The 21,731-nt window shown below is 39.5% G+C and overlaps 2 protein-coding genes across 2 annotated transcripts in view; both read left to right on the top strand.

The window, feature by feature from the left end:
* Positions 1-5,642: 5,642 nt before the first annotated feature.
* LOC126645057 (secreted frizzled-related protein 2-like) lies at positions 5,643-8,983 on the top strand. Its single transcript, XM_050325012.1, has 4 exons — positions 5,643-5,929; positions 6,446-6,615; positions 7,507-7,599; positions 8,673-8,983. The coding sequence occupies exons 1-4, from the start codon at positions 5,643-5,645 to the stop codon at positions 8,981-8,983; spliced, it is 861 nt and encodes a 286-aa protein (XP_050180969.1).
* Positions 8,984-10,086: 1,103 nt separating this feature from the next.
* The window catches only part of TUBGCP6 (tubulin gamma complex associated protein 6), a 42,435-nt gene continuing 30,790 nt past the window's right edge, over positions 10,087-21,731 (top strand). The window contains 15 exon segments of the mRNA XM_050325013.1: positions 10,087-10,413; positions 10,805-10,878; positions 11,694-11,828; positions 14,011-14,107; positions 14,782-14,879; positions 14,960-15,064; positions 15,248-15,316; positions 15,918-16,044; positions 16,523-16,588; positions 16,945-17,004; positions 17,275-17,364; positions 18,596-18,702; positions 20,126-20,193; positions 20,664-20,934; positions 21,571-21,661. Coding sequence (XP_050180970.1) covers positions 10,363-10,413; positions 10,805-10,878; positions 11,694-11,828; positions 14,011-14,107; positions 14,782-14,879; positions 14,960-15,064; positions 15,248-15,316; positions 15,918-16,044; positions 16,523-16,588; positions 16,945-17,004; positions 17,275-17,364; positions 18,596-18,702; positions 20,126-20,193; positions 20,664-20,934; positions 21,571-21,661 — 1,509 coding nt within the window. The 5' untranslated portion in view covers positions 10,087-10,362.

The raw sequence follows: 21,731 nt of genomic DNA, 5'->3' as shown, positions 1-21,731 counted from the left end.
AATAGTGTAAACCCCTAAATTCAGAATGTGTTTCACTCTCACCTGAAAGCTATCGTGGAAGTTGCTTAACCATGGAGCAAAAACAACGATGCTATTGATCCTGTCACACTTCTTATGACTGAAAAGCAGAATTCCATCTTTTTAACAATAACCATGCCAGCACTTCACTTCTTCTCCTTTCAGCCACCTTGAAAGCAAACAGCTTCACACAGCATTTAACCAACACACTGTTTACTGTGAGGCCCTGACTTGCAGCACACGGGACATGCCCTAAATGAAATTTCGTAAGTGTGCCACCAGTAAAGTCAGTACAAGATTTCAGTTCTTCCCCTAAAATCATTTTATGCAACTTGTCCTGATCTACAGTGACAAGAATACTGCTGTGCAGGACCTCCAAATGCTGAAAGGGTCAATGGCAAAGCCCAGAACTGTATGTCTGCATGAGCTGCCCGCTGATTAGCTAATCACCTAATTTTCCTGTGCCCTTTTTTCATCCCTGACTGACTCGGCCTATTTAGCAAATGCTACTTATCCAGTTTTTGTAGAGTATTCAGCACTCCAGTGCCTTTGAGAGATACTGTTGGAATCTATGTGGGTATTTACATGCCTCCTCCCTGCTCTTGCAACATCTGAACACCTGCAGGAATACAGTGCAGCAGGGTTAAAGCTTCCACAGGAAACGTGGCAGAGTCAGAAACTAAGTTTGGGTCACCCAAAGCATTGACTTTCTCTTTCATTATTAAAACAAACTTTCCTCTCACTTAATCAACTGACAGTAAAAGGGTCAGACCTCAATATGCCAGAGCAGTGAGCCTGTAACAATTTGCATTACAGATTTATAAGGAAATACAGTATTTCTGTCCTTTAAAAATTGAAGCAATGATAAAGCATTGTGACAAATAAATTAATGAGGTCTTTTCAAAGCCATCTATGACTATACCTCTGCTGTTTTACAGATACCATATGTGGCCTAATTATTTTTTTCCACAAAGCAAGGGAAACATTATGGAATAAATCCTGCCCTGCGGAGTACAGATCCTGGTCCAGCAAAGCTTTCATCAGAGTGAGGAACGCCTCTCTGCAGCCTTCTTTTGTGACTCAGGGTGCATAGTTACAAGCTTTGATCTTTGTCTGGGAGCCTTACATCTCTGCAATTGACTCCAGATAAAAATGACTCCAGCCAAATATTGCAACAAATGTTTAGATTAAAACCAAAAATCCCTACATCTGCAAGTTTGCTCTCAAACCCTTACTTTCTTTGAAGAAAACTTCAATCCTGTTTCTCACCGGGCTCTTGTGGATGTCTCCTGGTTATTGTCTGTCTATCTCCCTTGGTAACAGTCAAAGGAGAAGACACAGAGGTGTGCAGGGACCGAGCCTCCGGCCACTGTTCCTCTTATCAGGGTCCATCAGCAGGTGCCCCCTGCTCATATCCAGGAAAAATAAATACATCCTGTGGCTAAGGGAATCACCACACAGCTTTCTTCAGAAGTCTCAAAGGGCATTAGCTGGGCTCCAGATTTCGAGACATAAATCTCTCTAAACCCTCAGGTCTTCTATTTTATGCTGCCCCCTCTAAGTGTATTTAGGCACTGCAATTGCCCTGATAGTTTGCTAAACTAATATTTATTTTTTTTTACTTTAGCCAATCTTTATTCAAGCACCCTCTACAGACATATATCACTACAATTAGAAATACTGTGCTCCTGCCAGTTTTTGTGCAATCTGAATGTTAACTGGTGTGGCAACAGTAAATCACAGTTTACTGAGCTCACAAAAGCAATCTATGTGTATATTTGCCTGATTTTTTTCCATGCCATGTAAATGAGCAACTGTTTGCAAAAAAGGAGAATCAATGGCACAGCAATGTGGGTGCTGCAGCTTATGCTTCTGCTGAGGAGCCAACATCTGACTGATCTGAAACTCTCCAAGCAATGCCAATTAACTATGCATGTTCATTTTTATTGTGTCCTGCAAGACTCGTGCTAAATATTATAAATTATAATGACTTGCTGTCAAACCAAGTCGAAAGGTAGAACCTGCTCATGAAGAACGTCAGAATGATTGAGCCTGAACAGAAGCACAGTTGAAGTCTTTCCCTTGCTTAAAAGTGACTTGTGAGTGTAGTGAAAAGGATGGCAAAATGGAAAACTCCTCAGTAAATGATGACACTTAAAATGGCACAGGCTAAGGAATTTGACCCAGCTAACATGAACCAAGTGACTTTCAGAAGAGAGAAATTAGAAGCTCCTATAAATGATTCCCTTTCCCAACAGAAGATGACTATAAAAAAATTACTGAATTATGGATAATACTCTCTCTTCAGATACAGCCCCATCATAGGTATCCAGTAAAGGCATTTATGCACATTTTTCTCTTGGAACTGGTGACAGTTCTTCAGCCCTTGAATGTGTTTCATCAATCCTGACAAACATATAATGTCTTGCTACTCCATGGATGACTTCAATCTAAACAGTAAAAAATCAAGAAGAAACAAAAGCAAAGCGGATGTCTCACCGTTCTTCTGGTGACAAAACCACAGAGCTTCCTCCACAGTCCTGAATCTTCCAGGTTCTCCACTGAAGCACCAGGCCAGACAAAGCCAAGCAGTAGTGTATAGCTCCTTCCTGACCCTCCTGCGTGGCTGGGCTCTCCACCTCCAAAGCTACCACTGGGCTCACATGGAGAAAAGTTATTTTCTTTAGCATTACAAAGCGATGATCTACCAAAAGTTGGGTCTCCAAAAGCAAAGCATCAAAAGATAGCCCTTGAGGCACAGCTGAGGTTAAAAGAAACTTTAAGGCACAGTTCTACTGTGGCTCATAAATTACCTACCCACTGCAAGGCCCCAGCAGGAAACTGACTCAGAGGTACACAATTATTTATTTCTAGGACAGTTCCTGTGGAGACTGAGTTTGCCAGGATAGGTATCAGCTCTTATTAGATCATCTTCGTCTCACACACTCATTATGCCTGACTCTGTTTTGTCCATCAGTGGTAGCTCAGGGGGCCTCACAAAATCAGACCCACTGGGTCACAAGCTAGCACACGCAATTTTGGGCACAGCCAGAACTCGGCCCAGCACAGGCCTGGCGCTGGGCAATTGTAAGGTACTCTGGTGGGAAGAGGCACAGCAACCTTCCTCCTGCAGAGCAGCATCCAGGGCACAGCTAGCAACTCAGTAAGCCCTCATTATCTGGAGTAACAGAGCTGAGTCAGGTTTTAGAATCAGTCAGGTTTTCCTGTAGGTTGTGAGACAGTCACAAACAGAGAAAAGTGTCTAAACATTTGAGAGACCAAATACTCTTTCTTACTATATGTCCTATATTGAGAGATGTGCTTGTAATATCATGCCCCACATGTAATGGGTTTCCTTCACCAGAGATCTTACCACCTACTTTCAGACAGCAATCAGATGAGAGAAGTATTACAGAAGAATACTATTATACACAGAGAGGAATTTGATTAATTTCATAAAGTTATGACTTGGTAAAGACATCAGCAACATGGATAGGTGCAGAAGCCTGCTGGATAAGGGGGGCACTCATATATGGAGTCCAGTTTCACTCCCGTTGCTGAATGCCAAAGAGACACTCAGGTGAGAGGCGTCGAGGTGTTTGCAAGATCTCTGGAGCACAGTTCAGCTGAGCTGTGTGTATGGGGCAGAGGTGCCTCTGCATGGGAGGTGAAGCCTATGGTTTTGCTCTGAGCACATGTGAGAGCCAGACGGCACTGGGAACTTTCAAAGGGGTTGCACAGTTGCTTGGCTTGGCCTATAGACCTGCCCTCTCCTGGTGCTGATCAGCTTCGTGCTGTCATTTCGTTGCAAAATGGTGGCAAGGGCAGCTCTGTGACAGTGTGGCCCCCAGAGATACTTGACTAGATTTATCAAGAATGTTACTTTCACTGACTTTTAGTAATGCTTTTTAACTACTTAAGGAATACATGGAGCACCTGGCAAAAGGATGCTACTCTCAGGCCTGAATCAGCCTGGTTAGGTGTTCAGTTCTTCTGCTTTGAGGTGAGATAATGGATACAGAGAAACCATATTTACTGGGGAAAAAAACGCCAATCTAGCAACAAAACATGACAAGAAAAACTGACATTTCTTTTAAATACGTTTTTAGTTCCTGGGACCTTGCATGCTGTAATTTTTTCCCCACTTATTTAAACAGATACTGTAAATTTCCCAGTATCTTAGAGTAAAGAAGACCACTAAGGAGGAATCAGTGGGGGGTTGTCACTGGTTTCAAAGACGTGTATAAACATGTAAATTATATGTAACACATTGTTTAACCATGCTGCATCTCAGTATAAGCACACAAAGTGAAAAACGTGTTTCAATCAAGCATCAGTAATACTAGATGATACAGTATTATGACTTATACACTATTATACTTATTTTAGCCTTATAATGAAGCTAGATATTTTGCAATAGATAGCCCTACATATTATTAATTGCTAAGCATTTATGCCAATAAATCATGTAATCAGATGTGGAAATAAAAATTAACATTCGTAACTAGTTGGAAAAACTGTTTTCATCAGATTAAAAATTTATACAAAAATTTATTTTTTTTTTTAGATCTTCAACTTTTAAAACTAAACTGACTTTCCTATTCATAATAGGTAAGCTATACATTACTCAGACTGTCACCTTAACTGGTTCACAGTTTCTCTATAATGAAGAGCTGTCTATCGCTACTATACTAACAGAAATGAGGTGTTCAGTAGTAATTATGTTACTTTTAACTTAGAGAATTTAATACCTTTTTTTTGTGCTATGAACAGGAAAAATACACATCTGGTACAATTTGCTCTCACATGGCTTAATGTAATCACAATTTATTAATAAACAGGTTAAATGCTACATTATCTGAGCAACTTTTAAGTGTAACCAGTTTCATTTGAAATAATAAAAATGTTTCTCTTTATGTGTGCTGCCTTTTCACTCTGAATAAATACTGATGGCCACAACCATCCTACAAATTCAATTCTGTATTTTCAGGTGCCTATTAAAATTAACAGAAATTGGGACTTTAGCATATAACAGAATAGGGATCCAAATTCCAGACAAAATACTTGCTTTGTAGCAGAAGACTGTCTCTTTTTTAGTGCTTGACCAAAGAAAGTACCTCTTCTACATTGTGAAACAGTGAAAGAGCCATGGGCAATTAGCACAAGCAAAACATTTTCACTTGATAAGTCAATCTGGGCTGTTTTTTCTGCCATGTCTGTGTCTGAAAACAAAGGAGACAGCAGCCCCAGGAGACAGCTTGTCTGCCCAACTCTTTTTCTAGATGAGCTCTTAATTTGTTTTAGGAAGCAAACCTTTTAGGTGTCAAAATTTAATATGCTACATAGCATGCTGCAGCCACTGACACTGTGGGACATGTGAAAGGCTATACCAAATCAGCCTCTTAGGGAACATACTTCTGTACTTCGTCTCCACCTCCCTGCCTGTCACAACAATCCCTTGATTAGGCAATAAGACCTGGTCTTGTCTCAAGTGATTTGATAAGCAGTTGATAACCAATAGTTCATTAAGCTCTTGGGACATATAAGCCACGAGGTTTTCAGCGTGCCTCTGCACTTGGGAGGTTTGACAGCTCCCTGCTCAGCAGCCCAGGAGTCACTGGAAGATGTTATTGACTGCAAAAATATTTGTTTTTGCTGTGAACGGTTTCCTAAGAGTGGCAACAGGCTTTGACATTGGATTATCTACAAAATGTGTAGTGATACCCAAGGAGATGGGCATGTGCCACAAGATTGGATACTCTGAAATGAGGCTTCCCAACCTGATGGGACACACGAGCATGGCAGAGGTTATCCTGAAATCCACCACCTGGCAGCACCTTGTACATACAGACTGTCACCCTCACGTGAGGATGTTCCTGTGCTCCCTGTTTGCACCCATCTGTTTAGATACGTAAGTACCACAGCACAGTGTAAAACAGGGATGAAATGAAATGTATGTTTATCATAATCTAAAGGCGATCTCCACATTTTCTGAAGTAATTCTATTAGTGCTTAAATTTCATCAGAAAAAAGGTACTGAAAACTTGTACCACTTCAACTTTAGTTTGCTTTGGGATTATGAATGCTGTTGTCAAAGGATACCATGTTTTATTTTGTTACAGTTGCAATTTTTTCTTATTCATTTAGGGTTGAAGCACCTGTTGTGAATAGAATCAGGCTCACACTAAAGCTTTTCTCAGGTTGCCATAAAGACATTTTAAAAATCATAACTTAATACTGTAAGCTCAGTCCAGTCCATATACAGACAACAGTTTGCACAGCTGCTGCTTCTAGAATTATATTATTATTGAAGGATGTTAAATATCAGTGAAGACAATGTACTTTGCACAGGAATCACTGTTGCAACATTTTCTGTTATCACTGTGTGTGTTTGACTGACTCAGCCTGGTATTTCCTCTGGCGACAGGTTTATCCATCCTTGTAGGAGTATGTGTGTTGCTGTCCGTGACAGCTGCGCCCCTGTGCTCCTCTGCCATGGACACCCCTGGCCTGACAGTCTGGACTGCAGTCGATTCCCTGGGGATGAGGACATGTGCCTGGCATCTGTTACTAAGGAATATAAACATTTGCACAAAGGTAGTTTGAAGATGGCAGAGGGGAGGGTGGCCTCTCTCTGTTCCCAGCAATCAAGGAGATACAAGGGACACTGTTACCAGACAATCTGTGATTTTGTAAATGGAATCGTGTCTACCTTTGCTGCTTCACCTGTTCATGCAGATGGAGTGGGGAGTGATAGTACTTGCAGCGTAAGCTGCAGCAGATCTCAGATGATGGAAATCAGCATCACTTCAAAAAAGAAAAGTGCAGTAGTTCACACTTAGATAGTGGAGGAAGGCAATTATGACCCTGCACAGCTATGGGCAGTAACATACCCACTGCAGCCCACTGTGTTTGAATCATTTTGAGGTCTCTTTATAGACTTATCAATGGCCCTTATCACAGACAAATTTATGCATACAATGAGTTGGTTCTCAGATCAGCTTAGAAAAATTGGGAATACTCAGGAAAACCTGAGTTATCATTGCATTAATGTTCAAATCTTCAAGTGCACTAGGGTTTTATTAACTTCTATGGAAAACAGTAGGAATTAGTTGCTGCTAGCACACCCAAATTCATATATTCACAACACTAGCACAGCTGCACCCAGTCACTGATAGAATCAGCCACCTAAACCCTTTCCCATTCACTCTAGCTGTGTTAAAAACAATTCTGTATTTGTTACTTTATTTGTTGCTGATAATTGAGCTTGTCAGTTTGAAAAATGACTGACTATGCATGGAAAACGAAACTCCATTTCATCTCTAGCCATGTTTTCAGAGAAGTGTGTTGACTTTTTACCTATTATCACTGGTCAGTTGTGTATTTTCTCTGTCATCCCTGTGGTTAAACAGTGGGCTCTCAGCTTTGACAGCAGAAAACTAAAATTATTCTAAAATATAACAGTGAGACTTTGTAATTTCTTACCAGTCTTACCAAGGCCTGCCTGCCAGACCTGCCCGGCAGTGGAAGAATTCTTCACACACAAAAGAGTTCTTGAAGTTTTCTGTGACAGTAACTTTGGTAAGTCCTTGCTAATACAGCTGCTGTTGAAGAGACTAATAAACTTTCTTCCAAATGCTTTAAAAGTAGGATTACAACAAGTAACAGTTTCTGCTGGGATTTCAAAGTATTAAGATTTAACTTTAGGTTAGAATATGTTCTTCCTAATCAAAATATAAGGAGGATTTATTTTGCATGAAAGATTTATTATTGATCTAGTTTGCAACCAAATAGCTCTTCTATTCTGGTTTGGTTGGCTCCATTGTAGTACAACATGCTTTTTAGAAAGTAGTTCTGTCAAAAGCAGGCAAATAAGTAAGTTTGCCTTTTGTTACTGGTTAAATTCAAAGTAAATCTGGTGTTTAACTGTGAACACTGTATCCTCGTGACTTGTTTGCATGAGATTTTTTGTGATACACAGCTTACTGAAAAAAAGACTCAGAAAATCATGTCCGTAAAAGAAATTCTTACTTCATGTTGTCTTATTGGAGTGACAAGTGAGTGGAGCTTGCCCTAGAGACTTCCTGCAAAACCCTTTATGTCAGTGTAGAGACCCTCAGTGACTTTGACTGGCATTAGATCAAGCAGTGTAGAGAAATTTCATACTAAAAAGTGTTGGTGGAGTCAAATGAGGTAGGTAGATGCCTATAATGAAGAAGGAATATCTAAAAGGGTGGCATCAGTAAACATTACTAGCTTTTTGCCAAGGGGTTTCCAACCTGGACAAAGTGAGTTTCAGGAGAATTGCTTCGGCAAACTGCTCAGACTTGAGATACAAGAACAACATCAACAGCTTAGAATATGTAATTACACAAAAAGTCTGACATATGTGGTGATGGTAAAAACACAATAATCATTCTTGTGAAAATATTTTTTCCTAGTTACCTAATTCAGTGTAAAAAACCCCTTTACTACATACTCTTTATTTTTCAAAAATGTTTTAAACTTTATACTGCTGCTAGAGAAGGCCTCACCATAGTCTATCAGCATAAATTATGATTGTATTTTTAAGTAATCATCCTGCTTTCGATGGCAATGTTTCTTTCTGCATTTGAGAGATGGAGTGACTCACGTTTCCTTTTCTTTTTTCCTAGCAGTGAAAGTAAAACTGTCCAAGAGGAGAACAGTATTTGATGACCAAGAGTATAACATTGAATGCCAAGTGGAATTTATTACCCAGGGCTCACTCTTGCCTTATGAAACTCAGAGTATGATACAACAGTGGCTGCTAATTAATGAAAAATGTACACAGAGGATGACTCCGACCCATCGGCCCATGGTGTATCTCCTTGTGGGGAATATTGAAGAGGGCATCATTTTAGTAAACCAAGTTTATCATTGGCAGAGGAAGGACTCCCAGCTGACTTTGGCCACTCAGAAGTGGAGATACCATAAATGTTTGTAAATACTTATCTGTATTATTTGTAAAAAGATTATTATGTTTCTCATGCTAAACCTATCTTGTAAATAGGAATGTACTATAAGTGAAATTTAAAGCTTTAATTTCCTTTTAAATTGTATTATAAGTTGAACTTTAACTCCAGTGTTATTACGCTTCCTTCTGCAGAGTTACTGCCATTTACATCAAGTTTGATTTTGGACAGCGATAGATAAATGTTTCCTTGAGTTACGGTAAAAAAAGTCGTAATGTGTGCAAAAGCTGGCATAAACTAGTTTTAATCCAGCTGACTACTTTTAATGTATTTTTCCATACTACTCTCCGGTTATCTAAACTTTCTCTTGCTTAATGTTTCATGAGTCCACCTCATTTTCTCCCGTTGGAGTATTTTGAAAGGAGGCAGCCCCCTGCTGGTCGCCTTTGCCGGATGGAATAAAGAGGAATGTGTAAATACGGTATGGTTGGTCCCAGTCACAAGCTTTGGTTATTGAGCATCATTTCAGAATGTCAGAGCTGTCATGCACTTCAGAATGCGTTCCCAGTGCTTTTCCCAAAAGTTCAGGTTTGTATCAGGTTATCAGGTTTGACGACACCTGTTCCATCACTTTCTACCGTGAACTGGGAACCCAGTAGAAACTGAGGAAGAAGGCGGTCAGTGTTTACAGAGGCTGTCACTGCCGTGCACACCCGTCCCTGATCGGACGGGCCGGGGAGGCACCAGCGCCGGGCCCGGGCTGACCATGCTCCCGTCACCCTGCAGAAATGGAGCAGTAATCCCTTTCTCTCAGGGATTTCTCCTTACGTCAGGAGATACCACACAGCCCGGACCTGTGGGATGTTTAGCTCTTGGGTCAGTTCCACACTAAAATCCTTACGGCGGTCGGACTCCCCTGGGCACGACCCGGCCAGACCCGGTCCGGCCCCGCAGGAACCTCCGGCCGCGCCATGCCCGTATGCTGCCCTGCAGCAGTGACGCGCTCAGCAGCGCCGGCGGAAATCCCGCACCGGGATTCAAAGTGCGCTCCCGGCACGCCCGGGGCGGAGGTTTCAATAGGCACTCCTACCGCTGCGTGCCTGGGACGCGCCGCCCTCCCGCCTTCGGGATCCGCAGGTCTGTCGTGAGGTTGCTGGCAGCTGCCAGACGCTGCCAGGTTTCCGGCTTCCCGGCGGCGGGAGGCGAGCACCGGAGCGGGCCCGCGGCCCAAGGAACCGCGGCCTCCGGCGGCTCCGGGGCGCGGGTGCGGCGGCCCCGCTGCCGGCACTGCCCTCGCACCCGCTGCCCACTCGTCGGCCTCTTCATCTCAACCCAGTGCCTCGCTTGGGTCTTTGAAAGGCCGATGAGATTTAAACGCGACAGATCCCTGTAGTTGTTCTGTCCGTGGTGTATGAAGTCCTGTTGTTCCTACCGTGTGGCTTTCACACCCCAGCCGAGACAGGTAAATCGGTGTGCGATGGAGGGAGGAGGCCTGTGTTCAGAGCCCCACCTGACTTGTGAGGCTCTGAGTGGGCGAGGGGGCTTGGGGAGGTGGCCTGTACCCCCTTCACCCTCACCAGGAATGAATCCTGCCTGCCTGCCTGCATCCAATCTCCAGGTCGATGCCATTAGCTTTGCACGGCTGCCTTGCTCCTCAGTTTTGTCAAAATCTGAGTCCTAAGTGCTTTTCTTTGGTTTCATTCTGTGAGTGCAAAGTTTAAAGTGCAAAATTATCATGTGAGCAGATTATGCTCTGTACTTACATTCTCATTAGCTAGTATAACACTAACTGTTTTAAGATTAAGTTCACTTCTGGGCTGAAATATGTGTCTTGGGATTTTTGTTTTGCTCAGTCTGTAGCAATGGCTTCAGGAACAGTGCTGATTTATGATGAGGAGATGACCACTCACAAACTACTTTGGAGTGAGTAAGTCAACACTTGTTTTTATGAATAGATTCTTACTAGAACTTGTGAGAAAAGTACCAACTAAATGCATTTTTTGTAAACGTATTACAGAATAGCTAGTGGTAGCTATTCTCCATTTGGAGAAAAAAAATTATTTTATCCCTGATTTGTATCTAGATACTGTAATGATAATCTGAAGCTGGATTTGAGAAGCTATAGCCTTCAGTCTGGGAGGCCTTAAGAAGTGTTAGCATGAGGCATCTGAGTAGGCCTCTAAATTAAGTATTTTAAGCTAATTAAATTGTTTATAAAGTTAAAGTATTATTGATCTTGGAAAAAGTATGTAGATACACTCACTTAGCTGAAACCTGTCAATTAAATTCAGTTAGAAATTGCTGCTTGCTTAAATTTATGTAAATTAGACCAGTTCCTTTGCAGTGCTCAGGGTAACAATCCATTGTTTTCTTCTTTTCCAAACCTGCTTCTCCTCTGTTCACCTTCACTTTATTCTACAGGTTTTAATGTGAGCATTCCCATGTCTGTAGTTAAGCCATTGCGACTTTCAGCAGTGAGAGAGGGAACAATAAAATGATGCTATTATATGGGTTGGCTTTTTTTAAAGAACTATTTTTTTGTTACATATTTTAGAATAAATTTCTAACTTGGTTCCAAAACAAAAAGTGGTTACGACTTTATTTTTCTTTTACTCTCACATGTCCATCTTTGAGGGTAATGAATCTGCTTACAATGAGGAGTTAAAAGCTAGGCTTTATGAAGTGTATTTGTTAGCTGGGCTTGTATAATATTATAGTAATATAATTATTGCATATTTTCAGTCCCATTTGTGATATTGAAGTGCCAGAAAGACTTTCATCCTCCTATGAGCAGCTTAAATGTTACCACCTTGTGGAAAGATGTGTCCATGTGCCTGCCAGAGAAGGAAGCGAGGAGGAGATCCTGTTGGTTCACAGGTCTGAAACTTAACTTTCATCATCATTCAGATTTATTCAATGAAACAGCAGAACTTGTACTTCCAGATCATATTTTGATCCATTTGAAAAGGGCTGCTCCAAAATTCAATGACTTCCATTGATTTCAATGGAAAATGTGTCACACTGAAAGTTAGTTGAATAATGTTGAGTATGGTGTAGGTGCTGAATTATGAATCTGCTATCCCACTAAATTCCCATTTTCACTCTTTGGGATCTTAAGCAATGAATGCTGATTTATACATAGGAATAAAAGTAAACTTCTAAAAAAAACTAGGACAAGACCTTGAAAAGTGTAGAAAAATGGGTATTTCTTTAGAAAGGTAATAATGTCTTCTTTCTTCTAAGCATCTTTGAGATAAAATGGACAAAACAGAAATACTTTGGGGTGGAGGAGTGGAGTTCAGAGGAACAGCAGCCAGCCTATTCTGGGCAGTCATGGCAATGAAATCTGCTCTGGCACTTTTCACCTTGGTGTGATGGTTCTGTATCCAGCTGCAGATGATTCTGCATGTTGCTTGTGTGCTCATTTGCCCTTGTCAGGGAGTGGCAAGGGCAGCCTTTTCCAAAAGGCAAGGGAGCTGGGAGCAGAGACTGATGACAGAGCAGGCAGAAGCAATAGCTTTGTGAACAAGGCCGCAATCCCACAATACCCAAGCAGAGTGAGCTGCACAGGTCCAGCGATGGTACCTGGATTCAGCCATGAGTTTAGTCTGCCCAGCGAGGCTACAGTGGTGCGGCAGGTTTGAAGTCAAGCTGCAGAGTCAGTGCACAGGTCGGGGTCCAGGTCCAGATTAATGGGGTTCATGGCCAAACACACTGCAGCTGCAGTGTAGCCAAGAGCAAGAGCCTTATCTTGGAAACAAGAGCCAAGGGAAGGAGGGGCAGCATCTGCTGAGGCTTCTTAGCAGAGCTGTTTGGAGGGTGCCTCTGCTGAGATTCCTTCTAGTGCTCACTCTCAAGGTGACCAGCTGTACTGTCTCTGCTTGTTCTGGACACAGCAGCCAAACTGCAGGAGGGAAGGGATGCACTCAGGGTCCTGACACCTATGACCATGACCAGAACCATAGCTTGATCCTAAGTCATTCTTGAATTTTCAGGTTCCAGAACAGTATTTTTTTTGAAAACCATGCTTGTTAGACTGCAATTAGTGCTGTGTACCAATATAATTTATTTTCATGGTAAATACATTGCTGATTGGGTATGGAAGAGGCTTGATCAGTATTTTCAGTTGATTTGCTCCTACTAAATGACTGGGGCAAATCACTGCCTTGGTTTACACAGGTAAGGTAAAGATAATAGAGCTCTTTCCTCTCTAAAACACTTTTTGATTGAAACAAATTTATAACCCTTCTAAAAATATTTTACTTGTGCTCACAGTTAGTTATGAGGCTGCTGCTGAAGTTAAACTAGTAATTATATAGTTATTCATGTTCATATGGTTTTATTCCTGTTAATACCTTCATTTTGAAGCAACTGTTTATTTCCATTAGGCAACACTAGCATGTCTCATTTTTTGTGAAATTCTGGCTACTTTGGTGTTATCCACCTAGAGGAATGCATATATGGATTAGGTTACAGATGGGATGCCATCAGCCTCCATTTCCAGCTCACTGCAGAAAGGCAGGAGATCAGTGGGAATTGAGGGAACATTGATGCTAGCGCCTTAGTTCTTACTCCACTCTTGAACCAGTGAAAAGAGGGAGTTAGTAGACACCTAATAAGGGATTCAGTTAAAAGCTTGTTTTTCATAGAACAAGACAGAACTAGATGCATATTCTCAGAGTTGTAATTCACACTCTGATGACTTTCAAAATCATAGTTTGGTTCTTGTTGAGATGGTGTCTATATGTAGCATAGATTACAAAATAGATTGCTCCATGATGAACAAAAAGCCTTTTTTGAAAGCAAGACTAATTGCTCTTACCACTAAAAAAGAGAAAAATGTTGTACTCCCAAGACATTCAAGAACCCTTGCTGTCATAGAGCTCCTTATTTTTTCACTATATCCTACATGTAGCATTCCAGAGTACCTGTTGTACTCCTGAAGCCTCACAGAAAGCCCATTTTAACATATATTCTGTTACTTCTTTTTGCGTTCTACATTAAAAAAAAATTCTTGTTGTTTAGTTAAGTATTGTGTTAATCTCTCTCTCCTCTACAGTTCAGAGCACTTGGAAGTGGCGAAAAGCACTCAGACAATGAATGAGGAGGAGCTGAAAAGAGTCTCTGAAAATTATGATGCTTTTTTCTTTCATCCGGTGTGTAAATTAAACTGCTTTGTCTCTTGGGAGTTACAAGTATTTGTGTTATTGCATCTGAGTGACACTAAGATGTCAAGTAGGGGAAAATTGGCAATACAGTTTTTGCTATTTAGTAGTCTCACATTTATTTATGATGTTATTGTTATCTGTTTCAAGTTGAGTATAATGCTGTAATTTAAATTGGTTAAGTGTCCTGTCATCTATTTGGTAATTGTATCATGTCAGTATAATGCACTACTCAGATTTTAGCTCTATTTTTGTCACTTAATGTCACTGTAGACCATTAGTGACTGTTAATCACATTTTGGTAAGAATTGCTCTCAAATGTTGTGCCAAGTAATGAAGATGAAGTCTTCTGTGTTTTGCTTTGCTTTTGTGTGGTTTTGTTTCTTATTTTCAAAGGTGCCATATTATTTTGCTCAATATGCCCATCTCATGTTTCTTAACTGCTCTACAGAGAACATCCTTAAAAAGGATATGGTGATCATAGGTAATCCTAGTGGAAAACACATTGGAACCTGTGGTGTAAAGTCCTGTTTCAACTGCCTTCATACAGCTTCAGTTGGGTAGAATTGACAAGACAATGTGCTGTTGGGATGCTAAAGCATGTGATGTGTGATTAGTTTAAGTTGATGAGTAATTGATGACAACTGTGAGTTTCTCTTTTTCAGAACACTTACCGCTGTGCCAGACTAGCAGTAGGAGCAACTTTGCAGCTGGTGGATGCTGTGATGTCAGGAAAAGCGTGCAATGGAATGGCATTAGTAAGGTAAGAAAATGTGTGAGCAAGTTGTCATTTCTTGGCAAAGTTTCTTTCATTGTGAATAACTTTATAAAACTTTGGTTCAGACCTCCAGGTCACCACAGCCAGAGAAATGCAGCTAATGGGTTCTGTTTGTTCAACAATGTTGCTATTGCAGCAGAATATGCAAAACTGAAATATGGACTGCAGAGGTAAGTGCATGGTTGACTCTAGAGAAGCCTTTCGTATGCAAATAACAGTTTGACATTGTACTGATTTAGATTATTGTCTAGAACGTTCCTTTTGGTTTGGAAAAACATTCTTCATTTGTACCTTCTGTAGATTAAGATACTGTGGTTCTTCCACTGAATGTTTTCTTTTACTGATCTATACAGAATCCTAATTGTTGACTGGGATGTGCACCATGGGCAAGGAACTCAGTATATATTTGAAGAGGATCCAAGGTTTGAAGATTTTTATTTTTTTAATGTTAGCTCTTTAAAGATTGTTTCTGTAGTGAATAAGATTTTTTAAACTTCTAAAACTCTTGCAAAACATTTGCTTTGCTATTTAAAATAGAGGGAAAAATTTAAAATCCAGTAGAACAGATTTACATTTTTTTAAAGAATAAGAAACATAAAATGAGCAATATGATTACCTTTGTTTGCCAGTACTCAGGTAATATATCCATTCTCTGTATTCGTGAATCTCTCAGATAAAATCTTCAAGTAGTAGTTGGATAAAATATGTGGGCTTTATATTGTTTTGGGAAAATCCACGTAAGTAGGTTCTAGAAACAAGTGTGCAGTTCTGAAAATTCTTTGAAAATTCCTAGTCTTATATGTATGCACTCCATGCAGATCAAAGACATTTTTAGCAGGTTAATTTTTAGGTTAATTTTGGCAAAGGACCTACTGTACTGATTTTCAGAGTCTAAGTCCTTTTAGAGAACTAAGGAGAAAGGACAATTTTATTTTCTTGCTCTCAGGAAATACAGTCAACAGGTTCAGAATATAAAGTAATTTTCAGAATCTTTTTGTCAAATTGGACTTATTTTATTTTCAGGGTTTTGTACTTCTCTTGGCATCGTTATGAACATCAGGAATTCTGGCCATCACTCAGAGAATCTGATTATGATGCTGTGGGTCTGGGAAAAGGAAAAGGTTTTAACATAAATTTGCCTTGGAATAAGGTAAACATTGTTTACAGCACAACAAAGCAAGTGCAATAACTTTGTATCTCATTCTTTATGTAACGCTTTCTGAGAGAGTGCACTGCTTCACTTGCATGGTAGATGTCTTAGCTGAGTGTACATCCTTCCTATCAGTGGAATGTCTACTGAAAAACATGGCTCAGAATGTGATAATGTTTAAAAAATAAAAGGGAGAAAAAACCTTACACATCCATTTTTACTTGAATATCTTGCTTAACCATCAAAGTGTTTCAGGAGATGGTTACATCCATTCTTGTTTAACAGAGAACTGAAGCTCATTCTTAGGATTAAGAATGGTGGATATTTATGTATTTTACTTAAATGGAGTTTATTTTACTGGACCTGGTAAGGTTTCTTAATCTTTAGCTTTTACTGTATTTCCCTAAGGTTTTGAAGGAATTTAGAAAATTTGTCATTCCAACAGGAAAATATAACCAGTATTTCTCATATTTTTCAGGTTGGGATGGGAAATTCAGATTATCTTGCTGCATTTTTCCATGTATTGCTTCCAGTGGCTTTTGAGGTAATTTTTATTCTGCCAAAGACCGCTTCCTAAGTGCTTCTTAAGCAGGTACTCTTGAATATTTTATAGAAAGCAGTAAATGCCAATAGCAGAGTTAACACATTATTTCTGCTGGTATGATGTCCTGGTGAACTGAATAGTGTTACAGAATTTTAGCTTTTAAATATTCAAAATAATGATCTGCAACTTCTCCAGCAGGGATAAAAATAGTGTAAAAGTGTAATTTAGTCAAGGAGAATCTTTATTTGTGTTCATATTCTAACTGAAATAACAGTTGATCATGGTACAGTTGAAATCAGTACAAAATTGAAAATAGGACATAAGAATGTGCTACAACTGTCTCTGTTTTATAACAGTTTGATCCTGAACTGGTTATTGTCTCCTCTGGATATGATTCTGGAATTGGAGACCCTGAAGTAAGTAACTTGTGGTTTTTGTGTTGTCAGTCACAAATCTGTTCAGAAAATATTCCTACCTCTTTATTCTCCTGTGATTCATACATGAAATTCACTTTGATCAAGCTAAAAATACATGTTTGCGTCTTTAAGCTGACCTGAGTTCGTGAAACACTACAACAAAAATGTAAAGACAGATTGTCCTATATATATATATATATATATATATGGGTTTCATACCAATGTTTTTGATTCAAAGTTTCATTTCTTAAAAATTTTTCTTTGATTTAGGGTCAGATGAATGCCACTCCTGAGGTTTTTGCCCACCTTACCCATTTCCTGATGCAGTTAGCTAATGGAAAGCTGTGTGTCGTCCTAGAGGTAAAGACTTCTGAAATGTACTCCCAGGGTAAAGGTCTTTGAATAAGAGCCATTTAGAGCAAACTAGAAGCTAGGAAGCAAAACTTTTTGATGAAATAGTTCCCTTTTTTTGGTCTTTGTTTTGAGTATCAGGAATGCAAAAATGGCTAAGATTTGGCAATGCTCTTATATCTTGAACTTTTGAAACAGAGGAGCCATATGCTTATCATTCAAAAAAAATATCCTTCTCAAATCTGTTCAGTTTTTGTGAACAGTTACTAGTCTACTGCTCTGGACAGTCCCAAACTCATTAAAATGTTTTTAGTGAATAGGCTGCGTTACCAATGATTTTACAAGTATATCTTATTCCAGGAGAGTTTAACCTAAATATACTCTTACTTAGTAATGGAGCACTTACAAAATTCTCTTTTTTGATTAAAAGCCTCTATGCAAGCTCTTGAAGAGCTCTACTTTATTCTTTTTTTAAACAATTAAAAATGTTTTCTCCTTTTGAAATCTAGATTTCAACTACCTATTTCTGCTGCATATTAGAAAAATGGTGGCTTTTCAGGTAATAAGTGTGTGGAAATATTGCTGCCAACACGGTCTCCAAGAATGAACTGCTTATTAGTTGATTCACTTGAGCTTTGTTTTGTATGACCTTCTTTCCAGCTGGTTGTTACAGATATTTTTATCTACTAGCTGAAGTGCAAATAAGCATCCACTCCTACTGCAGATGATGTGACTGCTCCATAGGTGATAATTGCTTCCTGCATACCACCTAGCAGTCTAAATCCATTTTGTTCTCCAAATTCTGCCAAACCATTAGGCAACCACATCTTAAAAGTGTCAGGCCATGCGAAATTTTTCTTGTACAGACATTTTAGAGGACAGTGATAGCATTTGCCTTCTAAGGAATCTTCCACAAGAATTGTTGAGGATGGCATTGTTGTGGATGGGAGTGGAGAAGGCATACGTACCCAGGGTTTTTATGTCAAAGTCATGACTAATTTCTGAAGGTATTTGAACCATGATAAAGTGAGTTGAATCATGAGATGCCAGTGAAGTACAGCAGGTAGCCACTAACTTATTGTTTTCATATTGAAAGTCATTGACATAGACGTACTTTCATATTATATTCTGTTTCTGTAAATACAGAGATATTTCAAAAGTACAGTTTATTTTCTGGATATTCAGAGAGACGTTAAAAGTACTTGTCCCTTAGTTGACACAAAAAACTTTTTTTTTTTAGGGTGGTTACCACTTGAAATCATTGGCTGAATCAGTGTGCATGACTGTAAAAACTTTGCTTGGAGATCCTGTACCTCAAATAACTGGAGAAATGTCACCTTGTCTAAGGTAAGCATATAAAGAATTCTAGAACAACAGTTTTGTATACTTTTCTTTTTGAAATTATTTCAAGTTGTGATATCTTATAGCATAAAACTATAAGCCATTTTATCCTTGGGCCTTGTTATCCTGTAGAAATGCTGTCTCTCTGAAGGCTTAGACAATCCTGCTGTAATTAAGGCAATGCCAGTTAATGACAGGCAGTATTTGGGAAAGTATACAATTGCTAGGATTAGTTCTTCAGACCCCAGGGCCACTTTAATTGCTGTAGTACTGCAAGAGCTGGAACTGACCTTTCTCTCATCAGTGAGAGCTGATGCTGTGTAGAGCCAGACTTGATGAATCCTTGTTTTTCTAGGATTTGGAGCATTGAGGCTTTGGGTACAAAAGCACTTGATGGTGTAGAGTTGTACCAAGATAATTAAATTTCAAGTCTAACTTCTTTTTGGAGACACTAAGACTGTGTTAATCTGACCTAGTAAAGCATTCTGACCCTTGGGCCTGAATCAGTCCCACATCAAAACAGTGTCTTTCTCACTACCTGTCTGTACTACCTCCTCCATGTCTCCATGTTCTGTTCTCAGTCTCTCTCCCACTTCAGTAGCTGCCCTGTGCTTTTTCCAGCAGTAATGCTCCTCATGCACTTGGGTGGCTGTGTTAGTTAAAATTCAGAGCTTGGATTAGCCAGGGAAGCAGTGCAGATACACATGGGCTGTGGGCTGAGTAGTGTTCGGTAAACTCACGGAGCAAAGCTGGTTTGCTCTCAGCACATCCCATAGCCCCTGTGTGTCCTCTTTTTCTTCTCCAGCAACTGTGGTATTTCAGGTTGCTATCATCCTAGGTAATAGAGAGTCGGTTACATTTTCATCCAGTATATCTGTCCAGCTCCTGAACACCTTAAAAATAATCTCTAAGTACACAGAATTTCTTCTGGATTTAACATGACTGGAATTATGTATGATAGGTAACATAATAGGACCATTTGACCATAGTGCTGCAAATACCAGTGGTAATGAAAAGAGGATTAGCAGGGAATGTGATTTACTTGGTTCCTGAACAGATTGTCTTGCATTTGAGTGAATCTAATTAAATCTTTACATTGTGTAGATAAAAGCTCTGACAGGCATTGAGAGACAGGAGAACTCAGACAGGTGTACTTCTTCCAGCAGCGGGTTGGGATTTCACTTGTGGTGTGTAAATGTGCATACATGCTGTGTGTGTTCTTCACTTTTTTTCTTTTTTGACTCTTAAATCTAATCTTTCCAAGCAATCTGCCCATTGATTTTCATTATTTTTCTCTTCTGCATTCGTGGAAGAGACCAGAGCGTGTTCATTTTCAGTTGGATATTTTGGGTGTGTTTTTCTGTTGAGGTAAATTATGTTTCTTTTGTTTCCATTATTGCTGATTCTGTTAATCTGGTTTCTTTTGTAGTGCTGTGGAATCTATTCAGAATGTGAGAGCAGCACATAAACCCTACTGGAAATGGTTGACATATGAAGGTAATTTCTCTTTCCTCAAGCAAATGTGATTGATAAATGGATTCGTACAGAAATTCAAAATTAATAAAATTAATACCAGTGGATTAAAATAATTGAACAAGCAGTTATTCATCAAGTGACTGACAAAGCAGTGTGAGGCTTCATTCAGGGCCACATCTTCAGCTGGTCTGAAGAGAACTTCTGAAGCCAGTAGACATCATGTCTGCTCTTTGTTTGAGGATGCCATTTTATGTGTCAAAAATATGGACATAAGATGTATTATCATTTATCACCTTTCACTAGATTAAAACAAATGTAGTAGCACTGAAAAAATAACATCTGTGGCAGGAAACATTGTAGCTAGTGCATGGAAGTAAAGATGCATACTATGAATGTAAATGTACTCTTATTTTGTATACAAGCATATCCAAAAATTACCACATTGCTTAGGAATTTATACCTGTTTAACCTCTCTATTTCTTTTTCTCTAGACACATCATTTTTACAAAATTTGAGCACCAAATCGCACCTACTAAAGAAGGCTAATTCAAATCCCTCCACAGAACATGACTCTAAGATAACTAACAGCAATGACACTGTCAAAGTAGAAAGGTTTTTGGAACAGCACATGAAAAATATTCTGTTTCCAGTACCTCCCATCAAAACAGCAACAACTGATTCTACAGGTTTAGCACATTTTCTACCTGTAGCTGTTCATTTGGTGAAGGAAATGGACAAAACTGAAATAAAAGTTCTTGTCAGGTTGGTCCTGTTTATGTAATTTTCAATATAATTAAGATGTTGAGAGGTCTCTGTACAGAGTGTCATCTAGCTCTGTATCTGCCATGGTCATCTTTTTGGCCTTAGTCTCCTCAATTACAGCCAGAAATTCTTCCTTTGAAAAATTAAGGCATTTGTGTTTTTTGTCACTCATAGCTTTGAAATCCTTGGACTAATCAGAATACTTTTCTCTAAAACTCTTCCAAGAGAGACAGGACAGCTAATGCAAATGTATTCATTTAGAAAGAGATTTTGCTAGGATGGTGCCATAAAGCTTTGTAGTCGCTTTATCTGGAAAAAATATCAAACTGTTCTGTTTTGAGAAACTTGGCTTTTTGTCTAGTCTTAGTCTAATTTTGACAGAACTCTGTTTCCTCAATATCTTCAGACATTTTTGTTTTCTTTCCAGTGCAGAATGGAGACAGGTTTCTAGAGCTCAAGACTGTCAGGCCAACAGTGTTGTCATGTTCCTGCTAGAGCTAGGTTTCTGAGAAACTATGTGTAGCATCTATACAAAATGTATGCCATTAATACTACCTGCAAAGTACTTTATCAGTGTCCTCTTTGAAGACATTATTGCTTCTAATCTAGCTTTTCTCCATGTAATTTATTTTACAGTGGCTTTTATGCAGACCTTGTGAAAGATGACAAAACTTTGCTCTCTCTTGGCAGTATGTTGGCCATCCTAGATAAAATACTTAAGAAAGAGGTAATAATATATCGCCTTGGTCTTGGGGTTAGGGGTGGAGTAGGATTCCTCTGATTTTTGCTTCAACTAT

The sequence above is a fragment of the Myiozetetes cayanensis genome, unplaced genomic scaffold (assembly GCF_022539395.1).
Source record: "Myiozetetes cayanensis isolate MyiCay16 unplaced genomic scaffold, myiCay2020 scf3, whole genome shotgun sequence".
Taxonomy (NCBI): Eukaryota; Metazoa; Chordata; class Aves; order Passeriformes; family Tyrannidae; genus Myiozetetes; species Myiozetetes cayanensis.
This window is presented reverse-complemented; position numbering and strand designations above follow the sequence as displayed.

What these genes read in the sequence shown, in the direction of transcription:
- LOC126645057 (XM_050325012.1), top strand. Translation starts at nt 5,643, where the DNA reads ATGTTATTGACTGCAAAAATATTTGTTTTTGCTGTGAACGGTTTCCTA. An exon ending in ATATAAACATTTGCACAAAG is followed by an intron (nt 6,616 to 7,506) that starts GTAGTTTGAAGA and finishes ATTTCTTACCAG; the next exon opens with TCTTACCAAGGCCTGCCTGC. An exon ending in TTTCTGTGACAGTAACTTTG is followed by an intron (nt 7,600 to 8,672) that starts GTAAGTCCTTGC and finishes CTTTTTTCCTAG; the next exon opens with CAGTGAAAGTAAAACTGTCC.